The sequence below is a fragment of the Gracilinanus agilis genome, chromosome 2 (genome assembly GCF_016433145.1).
Source record: "Gracilinanus agilis isolate LMUSP501 chromosome 2, AgileGrace, whole genome shotgun sequence".
Classification (NCBI taxonomy): Eukaryota; Metazoa; Chordata; class Mammalia; order Didelphimorphia; family Didelphidae; genus Gracilinanus; species Gracilinanus agilis.
Window position 1 is genome coordinate 652,738,103 of NC_058131.1, and position 21,554 is coordinate 652,759,656.

Consider the following 21,554-nt stretch of genomic DNA (forward strand, 5'->3'; position numbering starts at 1 on the left):
TACTCTTGTCCCGAACTTCCCAATACCATATTCAGTGAAATAAAACTTCTAATCAACAATGTAGATTCTCCATAAAATCAGTACTTTCAAAATGCTGGCTCATTGAAACTTGTACAGTAGCAAGTTATTTCTGTTATTTTAACCCCAGCAAAACTCTTAGCAAAATTACTGTTGTAATTTTAACAAACCAGACTGATCCAGGGCCCCTTTGGCCTTTTGTACTTGGATGAGAAGGCTAAGAGTTGCTGATGGATATCTTTCTTTCTCTTTCTCTCTCCTTCTGATGCTTAGCTAAGCCGGATGTGAACTGCTAACACAGAAAGAGCTTTGTTAGACTTTTTGTTGGTGAGATTTTGGAATTGTTTGGGATACTTCTCAAATATTTCACCCTTAGAGAGGTGATATTACAAGCTAGATAAGAAATCTGAGAGACACGAATAGATTCATTGATAGACATGGAAGTCATCCAAGTATCCATGTTCTCCATTTTCAAATTTGAAATGTCGGGGCTTGGTATTTGCTTTACAAAGTCCACATTGTTGGAATTCTTATTCCTAGGTGACAGCAAAAACCCCTCTCTCCGTCTTTCCAAGTTGACTTATGCAAGTGGTTGGAATTTGGGCTGCTGCCCTTTTGGGTTAAAAAATGTTTAGGTCACCATGTTATAAAGCAGTCCTGGGTGAAAAAAAAATCTTTATTCTTTTGCCCAGAATAAGTGTTGCTGGGCAACAGATTTTTTTCCCCCTTTCTTATTGCCAACTAACTCCTCTAAGGCATTTAAGCTCCATTGGGGTGAAATGGGGCTAGGCTACTGTCACCTTGCCCTCCTGCCATTCATGCATGAATCCATGTACAAAATTTCTAGGCCCAACATCTGCTTCAGGGAGGCCAGTAAGAAGGTGATGGGTGGATATTTTCTGCATGGCTGTTTGCAATTGTGTTTTAAAGTGACATTTGTGCCCTTTGAAAATTAATGACAAAGGACAGGGTCTTAAGTGGAATCTGAATAAATAACATGATATTGAGGATTGGGGGTATGAGGGCGAGGCTAGGTAAAGGAAAAGGAATTATTGGTGTGATGGCAAATGTAATTGTCTTTAAAATTAATTTTAATTTACACTGACTGTTTTGGCCAGCAAAAGGAAAGCTCATGGCCCTATTGGTTTGGAAGTTCAGATGTCTTACTAAATCTTATAGGTGTCATATAAAAAAACAAATGTGAAGATTAGAAGGTGAGTAATAATATTAGAATATTGTTATTCTAATATTATTGATAATAGGATTTTACATTGGTATAATCCTTCGCAAGTTTTTAGGGTATTTTATATAAATTAGCTCAACTGATTTCCATAATGATATCATGAAAATAAAGTAGTGTGTCCCCATTTTACGTATTAGAGAGTTGAGGCACAGAAAAGTAAAATGATTTACTTGTAAGATCTCAGCTCCAGGAAGTGGCAGAATTAATGACTTCAGACTTGAAATTCAATGGTCTTTTCTCTGCCCTATACTGAATTCAAAGCCTGGGGTTAGTAGTAGGTGGGGCAGACCTTTAGTTTCTGATTTTGTCCCTGAAAAAAATTGCTGTAGTTAGGAACAAAGGAAGAGCTTCCAGCTAAACCTCAGAGCATTCTTTCTGAGTGTTCTCTTATTAATGGGCCCATATCTAGTCTGGGCAAAGTAACAGTAGCCTAACCCTATTTTACTCCAACAGAGATGAACTGCTTTAGGGGAGTTGGTTGGCAGCAAGAGAGGGAAAATAAATCTATTGTCTAGCAATGGTTGTTCTGGGCAAAGATTCCTCCTGCCCTCACCCTCTAGGACTGCTTTATTAACATGGTAACCAAAACAGTCTTCTCAGTGTTCACTGTCATCGATTCCTTCCTGGCCCTAGGGTACTAAATTTTCCTTTATGTGCTATTCACTCTGGCCTTGTCTATACTATATGCTTTCAAAACAACTAGTTGAAAAGTGAACAATTCCACTAAATTGTCTATTTGGCATTTTGTAGTTGGAAAGATCCAGTTGTTTGGATGAATTGAACCAACTTTGTAAAGCTTTTTTTTTTTTTTTCCCCAACCCTATCATGTGAGATTAGTTAGGAAAAAGTAGGGACTATCCCTTCTCACCTAAGCCAGCAAAGCCCAGATATAGCTCCTTGGATTGACCTTAGAAAGTGAGCAAACACTTGCCATAGATTCCCAGGCCAGCAAAATCATGAAAATGGAAGTTACTCAACTTTATTATCCTCATCTGTCAAACAAGATGGTTGGACTCTATGAATTCTGATGTCGTTTCTACTTCTAGATCCTTCCATCTTAAATCCTATCATAAAAGGCACAAAATGCAAGATTGGGGTCACAGGTTGTTATTCATTGTTGTGTTTCAGTCATGTCTGGCTTTTCATGGGCTTCTCTTGGCAGATACTGGAGTAGTCTGTCATTTCCTTCTCCCGCTCATTTTATAGATGAGGAAACTGTGGTAAACAGGGTGAAATGGCTTGCCCAAGGTTACACAGCTAATAACCAACTGAGGCTTAATTTGATCTTAGGTCTTCCTAACTTCAGACCTGGCACTCTATGCAAGATAGTGGCCCTAACTGCTCCTTTATCGAAGTTAATCAGAAGGGATGGATCATATTCTTACCCTTGTTTTGTTGTTTGACTTTTGTCAATTCTTTAATCTGAGAATACCTCTATTACTCTTCTGTTTCCTCACAAATCAATGTGGAAATTAAAGTAGATGACATGTAAGGTCCTTTATGGCTTAAAAACTGTGATCTTGAAAATGCTGAAAATAGGTATACTTTAGAATTAGCTTTTGTCTTCCTTTCTTCCTTCCTTCCTTCCTTCCTTCTTTCTTTCTTTCTTTCTTTCTTTCTTTCTTTCTTTCTTTCTTTCTTTCTTTCTTTCTTTCTTTCTTTCTTTCTTCCTTCCATTCTTTCTTTCTTCCTTCCTTCCTTCCTCATTATATATAACCAAATTTTTGAGCATGGGTAGGCCATTTAATCACCCTCTCAGTGCCTCCAGACAACTGTGCTAGACCGTTAGATTAGAACAGTTGCTGATAGGAGAAGTTTTTGGTTTGAACTTTTAAAAAAAGCCAAATAACAAGTTAGAACTTTCTATTTTTCCAGGTAGATATTTTGGGATCATGAAGACAAAGTTAGTTTATAGCTGGCAAGTCTTGGCTGGTTTTTTAGAAATTGGTTATTTGTATTATACACACACACATACATACACACACACAGTTTTTATATAATAATATACTTTTATTTGGATGATGTAACTATATAATTAGCAGAAATTGATACACATTATATGTTATATATATGCATAAGTATGTATATATATGTATATATATATATATATGTACACACATCTATGTTATAAAAACTTGAAAACTTATCCAAAATTTTCAGGAACACACATATATGCATATACACAGATATGGGGTTTGAAAATCTTGGGGAATTTTAAACTTTAAATCAATAACATGATTATATGCCACATGTTTATGTATATATCATTCATGCTCCATGTTTAAAACTTAAAGTCACTTTGAGCTATATGTTATACATATGTTACTATATTGTGGAAGAATCCTAGAGGGATGTTAGGTGTTACAACCCACCTAGGAACTCCCCAGGGCCAATTAAGCACCAAACTTTTATCTTGGGAACAGAGTTTATTTAACAAAAAAGGGAATAAAAGAAACTGGTAGGACCCTAGCACTATTCACACTATTCAAACTACCTCCACCCAACTTCTAAGTCTCCTGGTTAAGGAAAGCCTTCATTTTCTTCAATAGGCCCTACTTAATCCTCCCTGTGCTATCTAAGAAACTCCCCACAATGCTATCTGACTTAATCTAAACTTACCTCCAATAATTAATAAGACAGGCAAAAGATATGGGTTTGGCTGCTGTAAAGTTATAGATGGAAAGCTTTGGATTCTTAACCAATAGGAATTCTGAGTTTGAAAATCTTAGGGTAGTTTTAAGCTTCAAATTAATAACATGCATGAGTGTATGTGTATAATACATGTATATATGCCACATGTTTGTGTATATATCATTCACATAACATATTTAAAACAAATTTACTTTGAGCCATGTTATACATGTTACATGTATACATGCATATATGAAGGTATACACACATATATGCATAGCCACTATTTTTGAAGTCTCATTCAGAATCTTTGAAATAGAAATTTCTCTCTCTGAAAGATGGTGTTCCCTTACCCTCCTGAGGTCTACTCACAGCTTTTTGTCATGTCTTTTCAGATCTCTACATGTATGCTGTCCTTGTGTGCTGCATCGGGATTCTCAGTGTCCTCCTGTTTACGCTGATTATTCTCTGCCAGTCTCTGCTTAACAAGAGGAAATCGAGAGGTAATGGAAGTAAGCCAAGCTCTCCTCTCTGTGGAATGGAAGTTTGTAACTGAACCTAGAAAAGTACAGAAAGACAGATTATACCACTTTGCTTACTGGTAAAACCCAGCTGTGCTTAAAAACACATAAGGTTTCAGGGATAATGTTATCCCATGAGAGGCAGACTAGTGGAAGAAATAGAATTTGAGTCTGAGGTGCTTCTCATCCCTTTGATTTCCAAGGGCAAATATGTACACAAATGTACACTGATCACCTCCATCTTTTTCAGAATTCCTTCTTTTCTTAGCCCCTCAGTTAGTCAGACAATCAATCAGTCAATAACCATTTATTAAGATCTTGCTGTGTTCCAGGCACTAGGCTAAGCCTTGAGAATACTAAGAAAGCCAAAAATATGGCTCAGTCTTCAAGAAGCTCACATTCTAATGGGGGTTAAGGGAAGATTAACATGAAAAAAAATTAACATTATATACAAAATACATAGAATGTGGATGGAAAATCATCTCAGAGGACATGACCAATATCAGGGAGGGAAGGGGAGGTCAGGAAAGGTCTCTTGTGGGAGGTAGTATCTGAGTTCAATTTTGAAGAAGTCCAGGGGAGCTAGGAGTCAAGGTATAGAGAGAGAACATTCCAGAAATGGGGGTGCAGCCAGTCAAAAGGCACCGAGTGAGAAGATTGAGCTTTAGGTAGAAGAAGCAGCAGGAAAGCCTGTGTCACTTCTGTAGCTCTGCTTGTCTAAGTCTCCTCCTGATTCTCTGATGGTATCTTTTTTCCCCTTTTCCCCTGCTTCCTTATCATTTCTTGTTGCTCACTTTTTAAAATTGTGTTTGACTCTTTGTGACCCAGTGATGGTGACCCATTTAGAAACTGAGTGCCCAAAATGCACCCTCACGCCACATGTAAGCTGCCCCTTATCCCAGACAGGTGAGGGAGGAAGCACTCCCATTGACCTGCTGGGCAGAGGGGTGGGTGATATAAAAAAAATGTCCTTGGGTGCAGTGGAATGGGGGAAGGGAGCAGACCCCTCCCACAAGCATGCCATAAGTTTGGCAACATGGCCAACATGGTTTTCTTGGCAAAAATACTGGAGGGGTCTGCCATTTCCTTTTGCAGCTCATTTTACAGATTAGGAAACTGAGGGAAACAGAGTGAAGTGACTTGCCTATGGTAATATGACTAGTAAGTGTTTGAGGCCAGATTTAAACTCAGGAAGAGGAGTCTTCTTGATTCCAAATCCAGTGCTCTATGTAACACCTAGTGTGGCTAGTGCCCCGAGCTCTGTCCATGGCTTTCTGCTCCTTGCTCTCTATGGTATTTCCTTTGGCAATTTTATCCACTTCTGTGGTTTCTAATTTCATCTTTATGCTGATGACTCTTTTGCAAGCTTCAGGCCCACTGATCCCAATTGATTGTCTAATATTCTCAGTACTTTTACCTATTACTAGAACCAAAGATAGAATATAGCAACTGAATATGTCTAAAAAGTAAAACAAAACAAATCTTGTTTTCTTCCCTTTAAAATAGTTGTTCCACCTGACTTCATTTCTATTTCTTTTTATCCTGATTTATATATGAAGAAAGTAATAATCCACTGAGTCCTATTAATTTTTATATTCTTTATATTTACCCCCTGCCACATGAGTTTCAAGTCATTAATACAATAGGCAAATTATATGATCTGACATTCTAAGCATAATTCTTACCTTTTTCCACTTTTGAAGATCCACAATTTGATCTTTCAGGATCTTCTCCATTTTTTCCTTATTCTCTTCAGTGTCAGTCATCTCAGTTACATTATGCAAGCTATTCAGTTCTTGATCAGCTTTATTTCTGTTTCCAGTTTTAAGAGGATCAAGTCATCCCACTTGGAGACTCAGTTTCTTTTCCAGGTTTTTCTGTGAAAGTGTCTTTTTGCCTTCTTCTTCAACTAATACAACCTCTGTGGCACTAGGTAAATGACAAGATTCTTGTGGCCCAATTTTGTTTTTGCTTCTACCTACAGTTTTGTGAGGTATCACTGAATTTTTAAGCATCCTAGAGGAAGTATCTATGGATTTCTGGGCATCTTTTTCTGATATTGTTACAGGATTAGATCCTGTTAGTCCTGTCTCCATCTTATTTTTATTTCAAGACCGTAAAGATATCCTTCCACTTCCTGTTGTATCACTTGAATTCTTCTGGCCTTTCCCAAGGTTTTTTTCATCCTTTGGGTAAAGTTTTTCGAATTTAACAGTTCTAGGGCATAAAGACACCTTGTCTTGACTTAATGGGCTCTCTTTCAATTTTTTCTCTGGGAGACTTTTCCAAGGAATCTTTTCATTGTTTGCTATACTCATAATCTTTGTCACATAACATAATGGTGGTTCTGTATCTTTTTTTTTTACTTTGTGATCTTAAAGACATAATTGTTTCATTAATCAAGTTCTCCTGGAAGCTCTTCACAGGCTTATTTATCTCTGTGTCTCTAGATGAAGCTATAGATCCTTCAGATTTCTTATCCATTTTACTTTTATTTCTTGTTATCCCTTTACCTACACTTTTTGACTTCTCCTGGAAGGCAAACTTTCCCTTCCCAAATTTCTTTTCATAATCTTCTGTATGAGTTTTACCTGCTTCAGTAGGCAAGGAATCAGGTTCTTGTGATTCCTTAGTAGCCTTAATTCTGTTTTGGGTTCTTAAAAATGGAGTATTCCATTGGACCTGCAAACCTTTAGCTTTTTTCCCCCTTATTCTCTATGCATGATGTATCTGTTGTAGTTGATTCTTGCTTTTCCTCATAAGCTTTATTCTTGTTTCTACTTCTGGTTATTAAAACTACCTTATTTTCATCCACAATTGCAGATTTTTCATCATTTTTTGTGGGTGATTCACTTGATAAGCTATCATATTCATTAATTTCTATAACACTAATATTTCTGTTTCTAGATTCTAATATTACTCTCTGTCTTTTGACTTTGTTTTATTTGTTCTTGCTGTCTTGAGAGATTATTAGCTTCTAATTGCTCAATTCTAGTCTTTAGGGACTGGTTTTCAGCTATGATCTTTTGGTTTTCCTTTTCAATCTGGTCAATTCTGGTGTTCAATTTCCTTATCAGTTCATTTGATAAAATTCTGCCTTTTAAACTATTATTTTCTTGCCAGATCTCTTCCATCTTTCTCATCATCTCAGATTTGAACTCTTCAATAGCTTGTGACCAGTTTTCATTATTTTGGGAAGGTTTGGATATGATTACTTGTTTGTTCTCCTTTGTTGTCTGGATTTTCTCTGTGTAAAAGTTGTCAAGTGTTATAGAGTTCTTGATAATCTTTCTCTTCTGGGATTCCCGATTTTGGGTTGCCATTGTTAGCCCCGCCCCTTCTCAGCTTTATCCTCACACTCAGGGTCTGTCTGTGCTCTCTAGGCTCCCGAGGTCTCAGGTCTCGTTGTTCTCGGGGTTGAGCCTCCTGGTTGTCCCTGGTCTGCCCCTCTGCCCGAGGCTCCTTCAGCAGTCTCAGGGCGCTGCTTCCACAGCCATGCTCCTGTCTGCACAGGGTCCCCACTAGAGGTCCAAGCCTGCGCTCGAGTGAGTTCCTTGTCCACGCCTAGGGCAATGCCTTCGCCCTCTCAGGTGCTCAGGAAAGTCTGTGCTCGTTCTTTAGCCTCTTGGGGTCCTAAGTCTTGCTGCTCTCAGGAACAAGCCCTGGAGCTGCCAGTGACTTAATGGGTGCCCCAAACCTGCTTTAACTCTTGTGTGCTGGCCTTGGCACATGTGGTGTGGGGGGTGGGAGAGGGGCTTCTTTCTCTTGCGTTTTAGTGAGAGCTGTTTCACCCCTTTATAGCGTGGAAATGCCCCAATTCCACGTACCTTCAATGCTGCGCCCGGGTGTGGGGTCCCTTCATTCTTCTGGATTTGTTTTTATGTTCCCCTTGAGGAGTCCTGTATGCTTCGGTTAGGAGAGATCAAGCAGCTACTCCTTACTCTGCCACCATCTTAACCGGAAGTCTCCCGGTTGCTAAATCTTAGAGGGACATTAGGTTGCCTTGGCAAGCTCTTACTGAGCTTCTTTTCATCATCTGTGTGTGACACATTTGATTCACATGGTGAATCTTTATTTGTTTTTCTAGATCTTAAAGTGCTTGCCCTCCCTACATTCAGGGCTTCATCTTTTACTCTCACCATTACGTTCTTCCTTGGTGAATTCTTTTCAGAGTTCTCCAGATCTGACATATCTGATGAACTAGAATTTTGTGTTTCTTTACTGGCTTGATTTCTTCTAGGTTGGAAAGGTGCCATTCTTTCCATGTTCTCACTCATGTCCCCAAATTTTCCATGAAAGCCCTCCAGTGTTTCCTTCTTTTCTTCCTCTGAGGTTTTAACCTTAGAACTCTGAGACAAATTACTGGATTGCTCAACTCTCTCCTTCATGTTTTCCTCCTAGGGGGTCTTCACAATCTTTTCACTATTCTTTAAGCGTACCCTTGTTGAACGAAGCAAATGCACTGATCCTTCTGGTTCTTTATCAGATTTGATTTTGCTTCTGTATCTTAAAGTTATTGTTCTTTGATACTCAATGATACCTTTAACTTTATCCTGAAAATGTGGCAGATATTTCTCCTTTTCTCTCTCACAGAATATGTCATTAAGTCTCACTCTTTATAGCAATGGCATAGCATGATTCAGAGATCTGCTTCTAATGCTTTTTTTTTTCTCAAGAGATTTTCCCTTAACCATTACTCATTTTGGGCTTGACATTCTAGTCTGCCTTCTTGTTCTCTGCTGGTTTGAACTACATGGAGGCAATGATGCTTTCCCAGTCCTTTACACATAACAATACAAGGGCACTTCAGCCATTGAACAATTAGAACAATTATTTTTTTCCATTTTATGTATGTATTATCATGCAATGCATACTTCCATATTGGTCATTGTTGTAAGAGAATACTCATATAAAACCAAAACCCCAAAATAAAACTATAAGTATAGCGCTGAGAAAGACAGTATACTTTGATCTGTTCTGGAAACCAATAGTTCTTTCTCAGAAAGTGGATGGCATTCTTTGCCATAAGTCCTTCAGAATTGTTCCAGATCTTTGTATTTCTGAATAGCTAAGTCTTTCATAGTTGATCACCGTACAATATTGTTCTTACTATGTATGATGTTCTCCTGGTTCTGCTTATTTTGTTCTGCATCAGTAGATCAACTTCTTAATGATCTAATTTCTAGTAGTAATGTTGTAATTCTCAAGAGAAGATAGGAAATAGATAATGCTGGAAGGTACTGGATCATTCTATGACACTCAGGCTTCTGCAGTTTTCTAAGCTATCATCACGGAGGCAGAAGCATTAGAGAGCACATGCTGGGCTGATGTGTGGTAATTCAACTTTTTTTTTCCTTTTTTTCAAAAAATGGACCTAGATAGAAGACTGAAAGTTTATTATACTTAGCACTTAAGCAGGAGAGTCACATCTACTTTAGATTCATAGTGTTTTACACGTTCTAGATCAGTAGTTCCCAAACTTTTTTGACCTACCATCCCCTTTCCAGAAAAAATATTACTTAGCCCCCTGGAAATTAATTTCTTTAAATTTTCATAGCAATTAATAGAAAAGATAAATGCACTTCTGGCCATCACTGCTCTCCGGATTGCTGCAGCTCCCATCAGGGGGCGGTAGCGCCCACTTTGGGAATCACTGTTCTAGATATTCAATAAATATATTGGTTTTTTCCCAAGAAATCAATAAATGAATGAAAAGAACATTTCTTAAGAACTTATTATGTGGAGTGAGGGTGGAGCAAAGATGGCAGTTTAGTAGCAGGGAAATCCCAAAACTGCTCTGAATATCCTTCCAAGCCTATCATTAAAATACATCTCAAAAGGACAGAAGTCAAAACAGGATGAGCAAAGGGGCTCTCCCACTAAATACAACATGAAAGGTAGGCACAGAGAGGGGATTTCCATGACATAAGGGGGCAAAATTGTATAAGGAAAAGTGCAGACCAACCACCCTCTACCTCCTACCATGCCAGACTCAGAGCCATGACCTGGGCATCCTCCAAATTCTAGGAGATATGCTACACTAACAAAAAAAGAACCATAGATCTACCCTAGATCTATGAGAGGCTCCAGGCCCTGGCAGTGAGAGTCAAAGCTCAATAGCACTGGACTCACACTGCAGCAGCAGCAGTGGCAGTGAAGCTAGCCTTAGGGCAAAACACTGTGAAGTGAGCCCTACTAAAAAAAAAAAAAAACCACCACAGACCTACCCCTGGAAATCCCAGGCCCTGGAGGTGAGAGTCAGAGCTCTATAGTACTGGGCTCACTCCTCCCGCCTCTGACAGAGAAGGGAAGATAGGCTCAAGGCAATGCCCTGGGAGCCAGAACCTAAGAGAAATGACCAGAAACTTGCAGGACTCCCAGTTCTTGAGCAGTAAAATTAGTAAACAAGTAGCAAAATAAGCTCTAATGAAGAGGAAACTGAGGCAATTATTAAGAGCTATTTTGTCCAATTATATGACAATCTAGGTGAAATATATGAATGTTTTCAGAAATACAAATTGCCTAAATTAACAAAAGAGGAAATGGAATAATTAAATAATTCCATATCAGAAAAAGAAATTGATGAAGCCATCTAGGAACTCCTTAAGAAAAACTCTCCAGGGTGTGAGAGTAAAATTGAATGAAGAGAGATTTTCCAGTATACAGTAGTATAAAGAGAGGGTCCTTGCTCTGTAACATTCCTCACCTCTGTCTCTTCTCCACTTTCACAGTGACTTAAATCTCTTGAGCTGATGCTCATCACCCCTTTACAAAGATAGTTGCAAAAGTGTACTAAGTGGACTCCCCAAATTCCAGGCATTCCCTTCTCCAATCCATCCTCCATATTACAGCCAAAATCATCTAAAGCACAAGTAAAGCTAAGCCACTGTCCTGATCAAGAACCTGAGATGACTCTCTATTATTGTTAAGATAAATTACAGACTCCTCAGTTAGGCATTGTCAGCCTTTCACAGGCTAGCCTCCATCCTCCCTTTCCAAATTTACAAGACATTATTCCCTCTGTGTGCTAGATTGCATTATTTGCCTTCCCCTAAATTTTTTGGCTTACCTCCATGCCGCTGTATCCAACTGCTGTCTTTGTTTAGAAGACATTCCTTTCCATCTCCCACCTCCTCTTCTACCTTTTAGAATCCTTAACTTCCTTCAAGGCTCAATTCAAATTTTTCCCACAAGAGAAATATTTCCTGTTCCCATTATTTTTTTTAATCCTTACTTTCTGTCTTAGTAACAATAGAACAGAGAGAAAAGAAAGGACTAAGCAAATGAGGTTAAGTGACTTGCCCAGGGTCACACAGCTTAGAAGTGTCTGAGATCACATTTGAACCCAGGTCCTCCTGACTGCAAGCCTGGCACTCTATTCATTGTAACATCTAGTTGTCCCTTATCACTAGTTGTTAGTGCCACCTTTTTTTCTCTTCAAATGATCATATATATGAATATGTTTCCATGTTATACTCCTACCCCTAGTAAAATGCAAATGCCTCAAGGTCCGGACAGTTCCCCATTTTGTCTTTGAATCCCTAGAACCTTGTACAGAAGGGCCACTCTGTAAATTTCTGTTAGGTAGATTTGGGAGTTATTGTGGAGATCCTTTTATTGCTACCACCCCCTAGTAATAGAAAACTTTGCCACCTAGATAGATTGCTGTTTAGCTGTGATTATCTAGGGTAACTTAAAATCAAGAAGACCCAAGATCAAACCCTGCCTCAGCTGCTACCAACTATGGATCCCTGAGCAATTCATTTACCTTCTGTGTGTCTGTTTCCTCATCTATAAAATGGAGCTAAAATTACATCTACTTTACAGAAATGTTTTGCAGATGAAATGAATTAATAATTTGATAGTGCTTTATAAGCCTTAAAGCACTATGTAAATGCTATTTATTATTATCTATTATTATTTTCTTTTAGGCTAAGAGTCTTCTAAGTCTTGTCTTAGAAGACAATGCAGATAGAACCCATTAGGAACTGGACCAATATAGAATTTCTTATGTCTTTTTTGTTGATACTATTTAATTCATTTCTAAGATTTTGAGTTTGTGCAGTGGGATATTTTCCTGGCACCTTGAAACATTGCTCACAGTTTGTGAAACAGAAGAGAATCCAGTTTTGATTTTTGCCAAAGCCATGTTGATATTGACAGATACCAGTGGAAATCATTGTTTACCCTTCAACTGCATCTGCTCAAACCCCTCTTGGCAGTTCTGTCAGAACAAACTATTATTTTGGTTATGCCCATTCTGCCAAATCAACTGGTTTGAGAAGTGGCCAAGAGAAGTCCAAAGCTAAGCCTAACGTGCCAGGACCTCTCTTTTTGTAAAATATTCTCTTTATTGTTTTTATTTAATGGCTAGTTTAGTTTTGCTGATTTTTTTAAAGATGCTTTATTTTAAAGAGAGCATTTGTTCTTAATTGAACACACCTGTTGGTCTGCCAAGCAAAAACATGGCATTTAATTTCTTTTCAATGCAATAAAGATTGTTATATTTTTCCATGAGTGCCAATAATACCAGGATCTCCTCATTATACATTAATGGGTTTTGCAACTATGAGTCACCCTGGAAAATACAAAATATTGTGGCAAACAAGCTTCCATGATTTATTCCTAAAGTTTTCCCAAGCATGTTGTCTTCCAAAGAAGACTTCAGTTTGTATCCTAATAAAATACAGGCTTGCTTCTTTATTGTGGTCATAGCCATCCATGTAAAGTATTTCAGTATTTTATTTTTTTCTTCTCAAGGTAGAGTGAGAATTCAATAAATAGGATGTAGGAAGCTTCCACAGGCATAATTCCGTCTCTCTGGGAGCAATCCTTGCTATGGTCTCTAGATGAACCCCAGCTACTACTGGCTTTTCTGGCTCCATTTAAGTCTATGTTAACATGAATCTGCCTGTCCTCTTCTGTGTTTACTCTTAGTACCTCATCTGCAAAACTTATTTCTCAGTGGTGGATAAGGGTTTGAGCTCCTTTGGCTAACACATACTGAATTACAATGACTGACCCTTGGTAATAGTCTCAGGAGAAACTCAGAGACTCAAAGAAACTTAGAGGTTGGTCTTTCACATTTGATATTCAGCTGGGGTCAGAGTAGAGAGAGAATATCTGGTGGTTCTCCTATTAGGAGAAACTGAGTGACAAAGAGGAGAAAACGTGATCATTCAATAAGCATCTAAAAGGCAACTACTGCACACCAAGCAAGCTTTCGGGATTTAAATAGAAATGTGAGATAGTCCTTTCCTTCAAGGAGCATTTTATTTGATCAGATCCATCATTTCAAAGGCTATTCATACAGTGCTGATTAATGTTGTTCTTTGTAGCAACAATTTTTTTCTTCTTTGTTTCAGTCCTGTGATTTCAGGAACATGGAGTAACATGGAAACTCCATTACTGATGACTCAAGAGAGCAACTCCTCTGCCATTGTATGGTCTCGGAGTTTTGCCTGAGAGACAAAGAGGTCAAATGGCTTTGCCATGTTCACTTAGGTAGTCACTGTCAGAAGAAAGCCTTGAACTTGGGGCTTCCTGACCATCAGGCAAACCCTCTAGTCCTAAAGGAATGACTAGAGCAGTGATTTCCCAAAGTGGGCACTACCGCCCCCTTTCCAGAAAAAATATTACTTAGCCCCCTGGAAATTAATTTTTTTTTAAATTTTAGTAGCAATTAATAGGAAAGATAAATGCACCTGTGGCCATCACGGCCCTCCTGGATCACTGCAGCACCCACCAGGGGATGGCAGTGCCCACTTTGGGAATCACTGCTCTAGTCATTCCTTTAGGCCACTGGTCAGTAACAAGAAGATAGCTAGGAAAAAGGGATTCCTTCCCTTCAACTTAATTATAAACTTTATTTTCTTGCTAGACCTGAGGAATTGCAGGTGAGGTTTTGTGGAGAAGTGTAAACCTATGACTCAGTGTGAACATAGTGTCTACAGAAGGTAAAACACCAAATAGTATGGCCAAGACATATGGGTGTTGAGAAAGAGCATGCATTCAGCATGTGTGTACTGTGTGATCATTATTTGTAAGTTGCTGTACTGAGCATGGGCTACCTCTCTGAGATGTCCAGAAGGACTGTTTAAATAGGAAAATATATAAGCATATATTTTAAAATATGTACACACAAATAATATCTTTACATATATACAAATGCAATATGTACATATAAACATAATATAAACATATGTGCATATACAATATATACTTATATATTACATATATGCAATTTCCCAATACAGGTTTTGTCTCTGAATTGAATTCTATTTAATTGAATCTTTTTAAGTGGTCTTAATGACTGAATGTTGATTGCATAATCAGTTGGCCAAGAAGTTAATTTAATTGACTTGTTAAGATATACACAGGAAAATAACCAGATCAAGGTATTTATACAAAGGAATATATAATTTGCCATTTTTTTAATGTACAGAAGAAGTAAAATTGGGTCTCTAATCTAAGCAAATAGGATAAAGGAAGTCCATGGTTTCTACTGGCTTCTCGATTTTCTTGTTTCATTGCTGAGGTTAAATTTTGCAATCAGTTCTACCTAATTTGTCAAGATATACCTGGAGTCTAACAGAATCATCCTTCATGCCTCCCAATTTTGTGTCACTTGTAAAATTTTTAAATAATTATACCATCTATGTCTTTATAGAAGTCATTAACAAAATTAATAACTTCTCATTGTTTGTGTTTTTGGAGGAGAGAATCATAGATTTAGAATTAGAAGGCATTTTAGAAATCATCTTATCCCAGACACAAAGAATCACAGAATCTCAGAGATGGAAAGGACTCAGAGCCATTTACTCTAATCCTTCCTTGTAAAAGAATACCTTCTACAACATTCCCAACAAGTGGCCATTCAGCTTCTGTTTAAATATTTCAACAGTGAGAAACTCACTCCATCCTGAGGCAAGTCATTCCAATTTTTTGTTGTTAAGCTTTTTTTCTTACCTTGAATCTAATTTTGTCTCACAACAACCTCTGTTCATTGCTCCTCACCTCCCAAGGGAGTCAAATAGAAAACTAATTAATCTTCCATAGAATGGCCTTTAAAATATTTGAAGATAGCTGTAATGTTTCCGCTAAAGAATCTCTTCTCCAGATAAAACAACCCATTCCTTTGATCAATCCTTTTGTGGTATGGCATTGAAGCTTAGACATTCTGGACATCCTCCTTTTTTCTACTTTTCTGTATCACTCTTATCCCTAAAACTGAACTGAATCCAATATTCTAGATATAATCTGACCAGGGCAGAGCCCAGAAGGACTACTTTATCTCTCGTTCTTTGAACAATACTTTTCTTAATAACATGTATTACTTTAGCTGATAGTTACTATATATTGTTGAATCTAATGGAATTTGTAGTTCACTATAACCACCACCATCACCTTGCCCCATGTTTGTTTCTACCATTCTTATAACTATTAATTGTAAAATTGATTTTGAACTCAGCTATGTGTATTCAGTTGTTTTCAGTCATGTCCTACTCTTCATGACTCTATTTGTCATTTTTCTTGGGAAGATGAAGCTTTCTTATTCTAGGGTTGGCCTTCTATCCACTGAGCCACTGTAGGACTTAATATTTACATTGCTTAAATTTTTATCTTATTAAATTTCTATTCTACCTCCTTACCCGTCGAGATCTTTTGATTCCATCATATTAATTTCATTCCATTTTATGCTATCTATAAACTTGATAATTATATCATCTGTGCCTTCATCTAATTCACTGATAAAGCAATTCAGCAATACAGAGCTAAGGAGAAATACCTCAGATACTTTACTAGATTACCCCCTGCAATTACATTGAGTCCTTTATGACTGTTTTGGGGTTCAGGCATGCAACTAGTTTTTAGAAATTATGTATTTATTAATTTATTTCTTCAATTACATGTAGAAACAATTTTTGACAATTATTTTCAGACATTTTAGGATTCTGATTTTCTTGCTCTTTCCCTTCCCTAATCCTTTCCAAGGGTATACCAATGCTTTTGTGCAATGCATAGTTCCATTTTGCTCATGCCATGATAAAAGACACATATCACATATGCGATAAAAAAGTCACGAAGGAAATGAAGTGAAAGATGGTGTGTTTTAATCTGAAATCTGACTCTGATAGTTCCTTCTTTGGTGGTAGATAACACTTTTCCTCCTGAGTCCCTTGTTATGATTTTAGAAATTTGCTTTTCTGATCCTGGTTTAGTCCTTTATAGTTGATCATCATAAACCATTTCTGTCACTGTATACATTGTTGTCTTGGTTCTGCTCACTTCACTATCAGTTCCTATAAGTCTTTCCAGATTCATCTGAACTCATACTGTGCATTGCTTCTTATGGTGCAATAACATTCCATTACAACCATATACCACAATTTCATCCATTCCCCAATTGATGGACTATTCCTCAGTTTCTAATTCTTTGCCACTACTAAAAGAACTGCTAAAAATATTTTGGTAGGTCCTTTCCCCTTATCTCTGATCTCTTTAGGATACAAACCTAGGAGTGATATTGCTAGGTCAAAGGATATGCATAGTTTTATGGTCTTTTGAGCATTGTTCTCTATGGCTCTACAAAATGGTTGTGTCAGTCAGTTTTGAATTCACCTAACTGCTCTAACTGCTCTGCTATCTAGCTCACATCTCTCTCTTCTTAACTGGAACAGAATGAAACTTTGTAAAACATTCTGCTGTATTATAGGCAAGTTATATTTACAAAATCATCCTGGACTATTTGTACAGTAAAGTTACTAAAAAAAATAAAGTCAGTCTAGAATACATTGTTTTGATAATGGGTCACTACTTCCATTTCTGGATGTTAACCCATCCCTTTAATAATGCATTCTAGGAATATGCCCTCCCCTTCCCATCCAACTTTTTTTTTAATTAGCAAATTTTGTTTTCTATATCATTATAGGATTTCTCTAGTTATCTAAGATCTATAAAAATTACTGAATGTGGGCCAGTAGTCACTTGCACCAGTTTTTCAGTATCCTGGCAACTGTGTTTATCTTGGCCAGAGAATTTGAACTGATAAGGTGTTTTATTTCCATGCCTTCTTCCTAATATATCTCCTTGTCTATCAATCCCCAGGCTAATGTGGACAGAGCACAAGTCTCAATAGCAAAAATACAGGGTTCAAGTCCCATATCTGACACTCTCTGGCTGTATCACCCTGGTCAAGTCACTTATCCTCAGTGATCTAGGCAACATTCTAAGACCATAAATTGCAGAGAAGGAGTGACTGGCACTGGTAGAATGAATTTTCTCACCTGAGTTTTCCCTATATGAATTCCATTGTAAAAAGAATAATTAACATTAATATAGTGGCCAGAGGTTTCCAAAATACTGTACAATCATAATTTCATTTTATCCTCAAAACAATCTTAAGAGTCAAAGGAAATTGGACATCTGGGAAGGGATATGGCAGAAATAAAGGAAGAAGGGGGCAAACAGTGAGTAGGAACAGAGTAGATGGAAATGCACAGCTATTAACTATGACATTGAGTTTAAATGGAATGAATTCATACATGCAAAGAAAATGAATAGCAAAAAGGATAAAAAATAAGGACCTGACAATGTGTTGGTTACAGAAAGCACACTGAAAATGAGAGATAAACATAGATTGAAGGTGAGGGGCTGGAGCAGAAGATACTATGCCTCAGCAGGGGGTAGCAGTCATCATCTCTGACAGAGTTAGGGCTAAAATGGATATAATTGGAAAAGATAAATAGAGTAACTATATTATGTTGGGGTATCAATATTGGACTTGTATACCCAAAGTGTTATAGCATACAGATTTTTACAAAGGAAAACTAAATGAGATACATATGGAAATAGATAACAAAATAATAATAATGGTGCACTTTAGTTCTCTACTCTCAGAACTGGATAAATCTAACCAAATATAAATAAGAAAGAAGTTAAGGAGATGAATAGAATCTTAGATAAGTTAAATAAGAAATATCTGGAAAGCCCACACATACTTGAATGAGGTTAGTATTAGAGCTAAGCCTGAGCATACACTTAATCCAAACATAGTTTCTGGTGGGACAACAAAGGCTTAGAGAGCATAAATATTCTGCAAAAGTCTTATTTGAATACTCATCATACTATGGAGATAATTCTGCATCACTGAGGGGTTGTGGCACTGGAATAAAAGTTCCACTGGGTATGACCAAGCTGGAAAGGCTTGTTTTGGAAAGAGTGTGGTCCCAATAACAGCTTATATTGTATTGTTCCCTCCCTAAGGACCAATCTAGCAAAATATGGTCCTGAATAATATATGTTAACTGAGAACCAGATGGCTTAAAGTGATCAAATTAAATGCTAATAGGAACATGGAGAAATAGACCTAATATTCCATTGCTAGAGTAGCTGTGAAATGTTTATTAAGAAAACAAGATAGAAATCTATATTAAGAGTTGTAAGGCTATTCATGCTCATTGACCTAGAAATCTTGTTATTAGGTATAGGTCTTAAGGACATTATTGAGAGGGCAAAAAGCTGTGTATGTATGAAAGTATTCATGGGAGTTTTGTCTATTGTGACAAAATAACTGGAAATAACACTAATATAATGAATGGAAGAAATGGATGAATAGACTGTGATATTTGAATGTATTGGATTGTATTATGTTATTCAAAATGACAAATATTGGAAATGCAAATAAAATAAGGAAATATATGAAGAGATGAAAAAAGAAATAAGAACAATACATACCTGGTTATATTAAAAAAATAACTGCCACAAAAACAAGAGAAAAAAGTATTTACACAAAACAAATCCAAAGGAATCAATTATATTAGCATATATATATATATAAGTTATTTATTTTATAACAAATTGTAAACTGTAGGATTTGTGGATTTATACATAATATTTTTATACATTTGTTTAGTTCAATGTATTTTGTTGGCAGTGATGGCTACTAAGTATATAATAAAAATAAATAAATTCATTAATTTGAAAAAAACAATCTTGGGATTTAAGTTCTATTATTTCCTTCACTTTATAGATGAGAAAACTGAAGCATACAGAGGTTATATGACTTGTTTTAGAGCCACTTAGACCTTAAGTGTCTGAAATTAGATTTGAATGAAGGTCTTTATGACTCCAGGTCCAGTGCTCCATTCTCTGTGCTACCTAACTGCCATCTCTATCAGTCATCGATAGTCATTTGTACTTTCCCCCCTTTGTTTAGCAGAGAAAACAGAAGCAAAACAAGAGTTGAGTAGTTTTTCCTTCTCTGTATCATTCATTATCATCTTCCTATTCACTTGGAACATTAATCTTTTCTTTGATATTTTTCTTTCCCCAATATGTCTAAGACCATATTTTCCCTGTTATTAGCGTTCTTCACCAATCTCAGTCTGTTCTGAGTTAGAGTGCTCTTGATACTATTCTTGATACTATATCTAACTCAATGTCACATAGCTAGTAAATAGTTGACACAGGACTCAAACCAAGGTCTTTCCATTCCAGAAGAGGCAGAACAATTGTTCCATTTCCCCTCATTTTAAACCTACAAGACACCTGTGTGGGCACACAAGAACCTATAGTATCACTCATGTTTGGAATTAGAGGAAGAAGGTGAAGGGACTTCTAGCATCTTATTTAAACTTTGTGTTTCTCATTGAGCCTAAAAGCCTTTTCTTCCTCATACAGATGTTAGAAAATGCTTATTGCAACTCATCTCTCCTTAGGCAGAGGGGGAGGAACTGGACCTTGGATTTCATTCATAGAAGGCACTTTTGGATTAACCCTCCCACAAACTTCTTCTAGCAACAGATGGCTGCATTTTCTATTCAACATTTGGTTTTAGAAAGGTGATCAGGAAACTGACTGGTTAAGAAACATGCTCAAAGATACACAGCCAAGTCCCATTGGGACTTGAACTTGGGCATTCCTGGCTCCAAAGCCAACTCTATCCATTAAACCACACTACCTTCTTATATATGTTCTTCTTAATTAATGAAGCATATATTATAGGCAAAAGTACTATCCTGGGCACTGGGGGTACAAAGACAAAAGCAGAAACAACAACAATAACAAATAGCCCTACCCTCATGAAGTTTATGTTCTACTGGAGGATACAACATAACAGAAACAAATGATAACTTAGAGGAGACAACATTAACATCTAAAGGGATTAGGAATGACTTCTTAGAGGGGGTGGCACCTGAGCTGTGCCTTGAAAGAAGCTAAGGACTCTAGGAGATAAAAGTGAGGAAAGTATGTGTTTCTGACATGGAGAGAGTCTAAGAGATCAGGAATGAAATGGTGAGGTTTACAAAAATCAATTAAACACCTACTATCTACAGATACTGTGATAGGTGCTAAAGATACAAAGCTGAAAACAGAATTGTCTCTCCCTCAAAGAGTTTGCATTCTATTGGAAAGAAAACATATATACATATACAAGTTTATGCAAGATATATACATATTACATACAAAGTAATTTGGAAGGGAAAAGACATAAGCATATTGAGAGCAGGTTGTATCAGGAAAGGTTTCTTGGAGAAAGTAGCCCTTGAGCTGAACTTGGAAGGAGACTTGAAAAGAAGCAATTTTCAGAGGCAGTGGTGAAGAGAGAACATATTGTAGTCAGAGGACAATCTGTGACAGGACATACGAATAGTTGACAAAGAGTAATATATGGGGAATAGGAAAAGGGAGCTTGCAACCAATTTAGCATAAATTTAGTAGGAGTACTAGAGAAATTTCAGCAACTTTGAATAATAAGCCTTGTATTAATATCCTAAAGTATTGTCAAAGTAGAAAAAGAAAAAAGACATTCCTTCCAAAATTGCATATATAGTTGACCTATTTTCTTCTTGCCAAACCAATTTAGCCCTGGAAGAAAAGCTACAAGTGGTAGTGGAAAAAGCATTGGATTTGAAGTCTTCTTTTGGATCTCTGCTCTTGATACTTGCTAGCTGTGTGGCACAAGTCAAGTCATCTTGTCTATTGGTCATCTTATCTCAATTTTTTCAATTGCAATATGAGGGAATTGGATTTCCTTCAAAGATTCTTCCAGATTGAATGCTTAATGATTCTAAAACTGCCTTCTGCCTTACTTCATACAACATTGATGGTGATAACTACATTCCAACTCTGTGGTTTCT

General features: G+C 37.1%; 1 protein-coding gene across 1 annotated transcript in view; it reads left to right on the plus strand.

Moving 5' to 3' along the window:
* Positions 1-21,554, plus strand: part of VSTM4 (V-set and transmembrane domain containing 4) — a 122,684-nt gene that overhangs the window by 50,178 nt on the left and 50,952 nt on the right. The window contains exon 4 of the mRNA XM_044662704.1: positions 4,288-4,395. Within this exon, the coding sequence (XP_044518639.1) occupies positions 4,288-4,395 (108 nt within the window). The remainder of the gene's footprint in view (positions 1-4,287; positions 4,396-21,554) is intronic.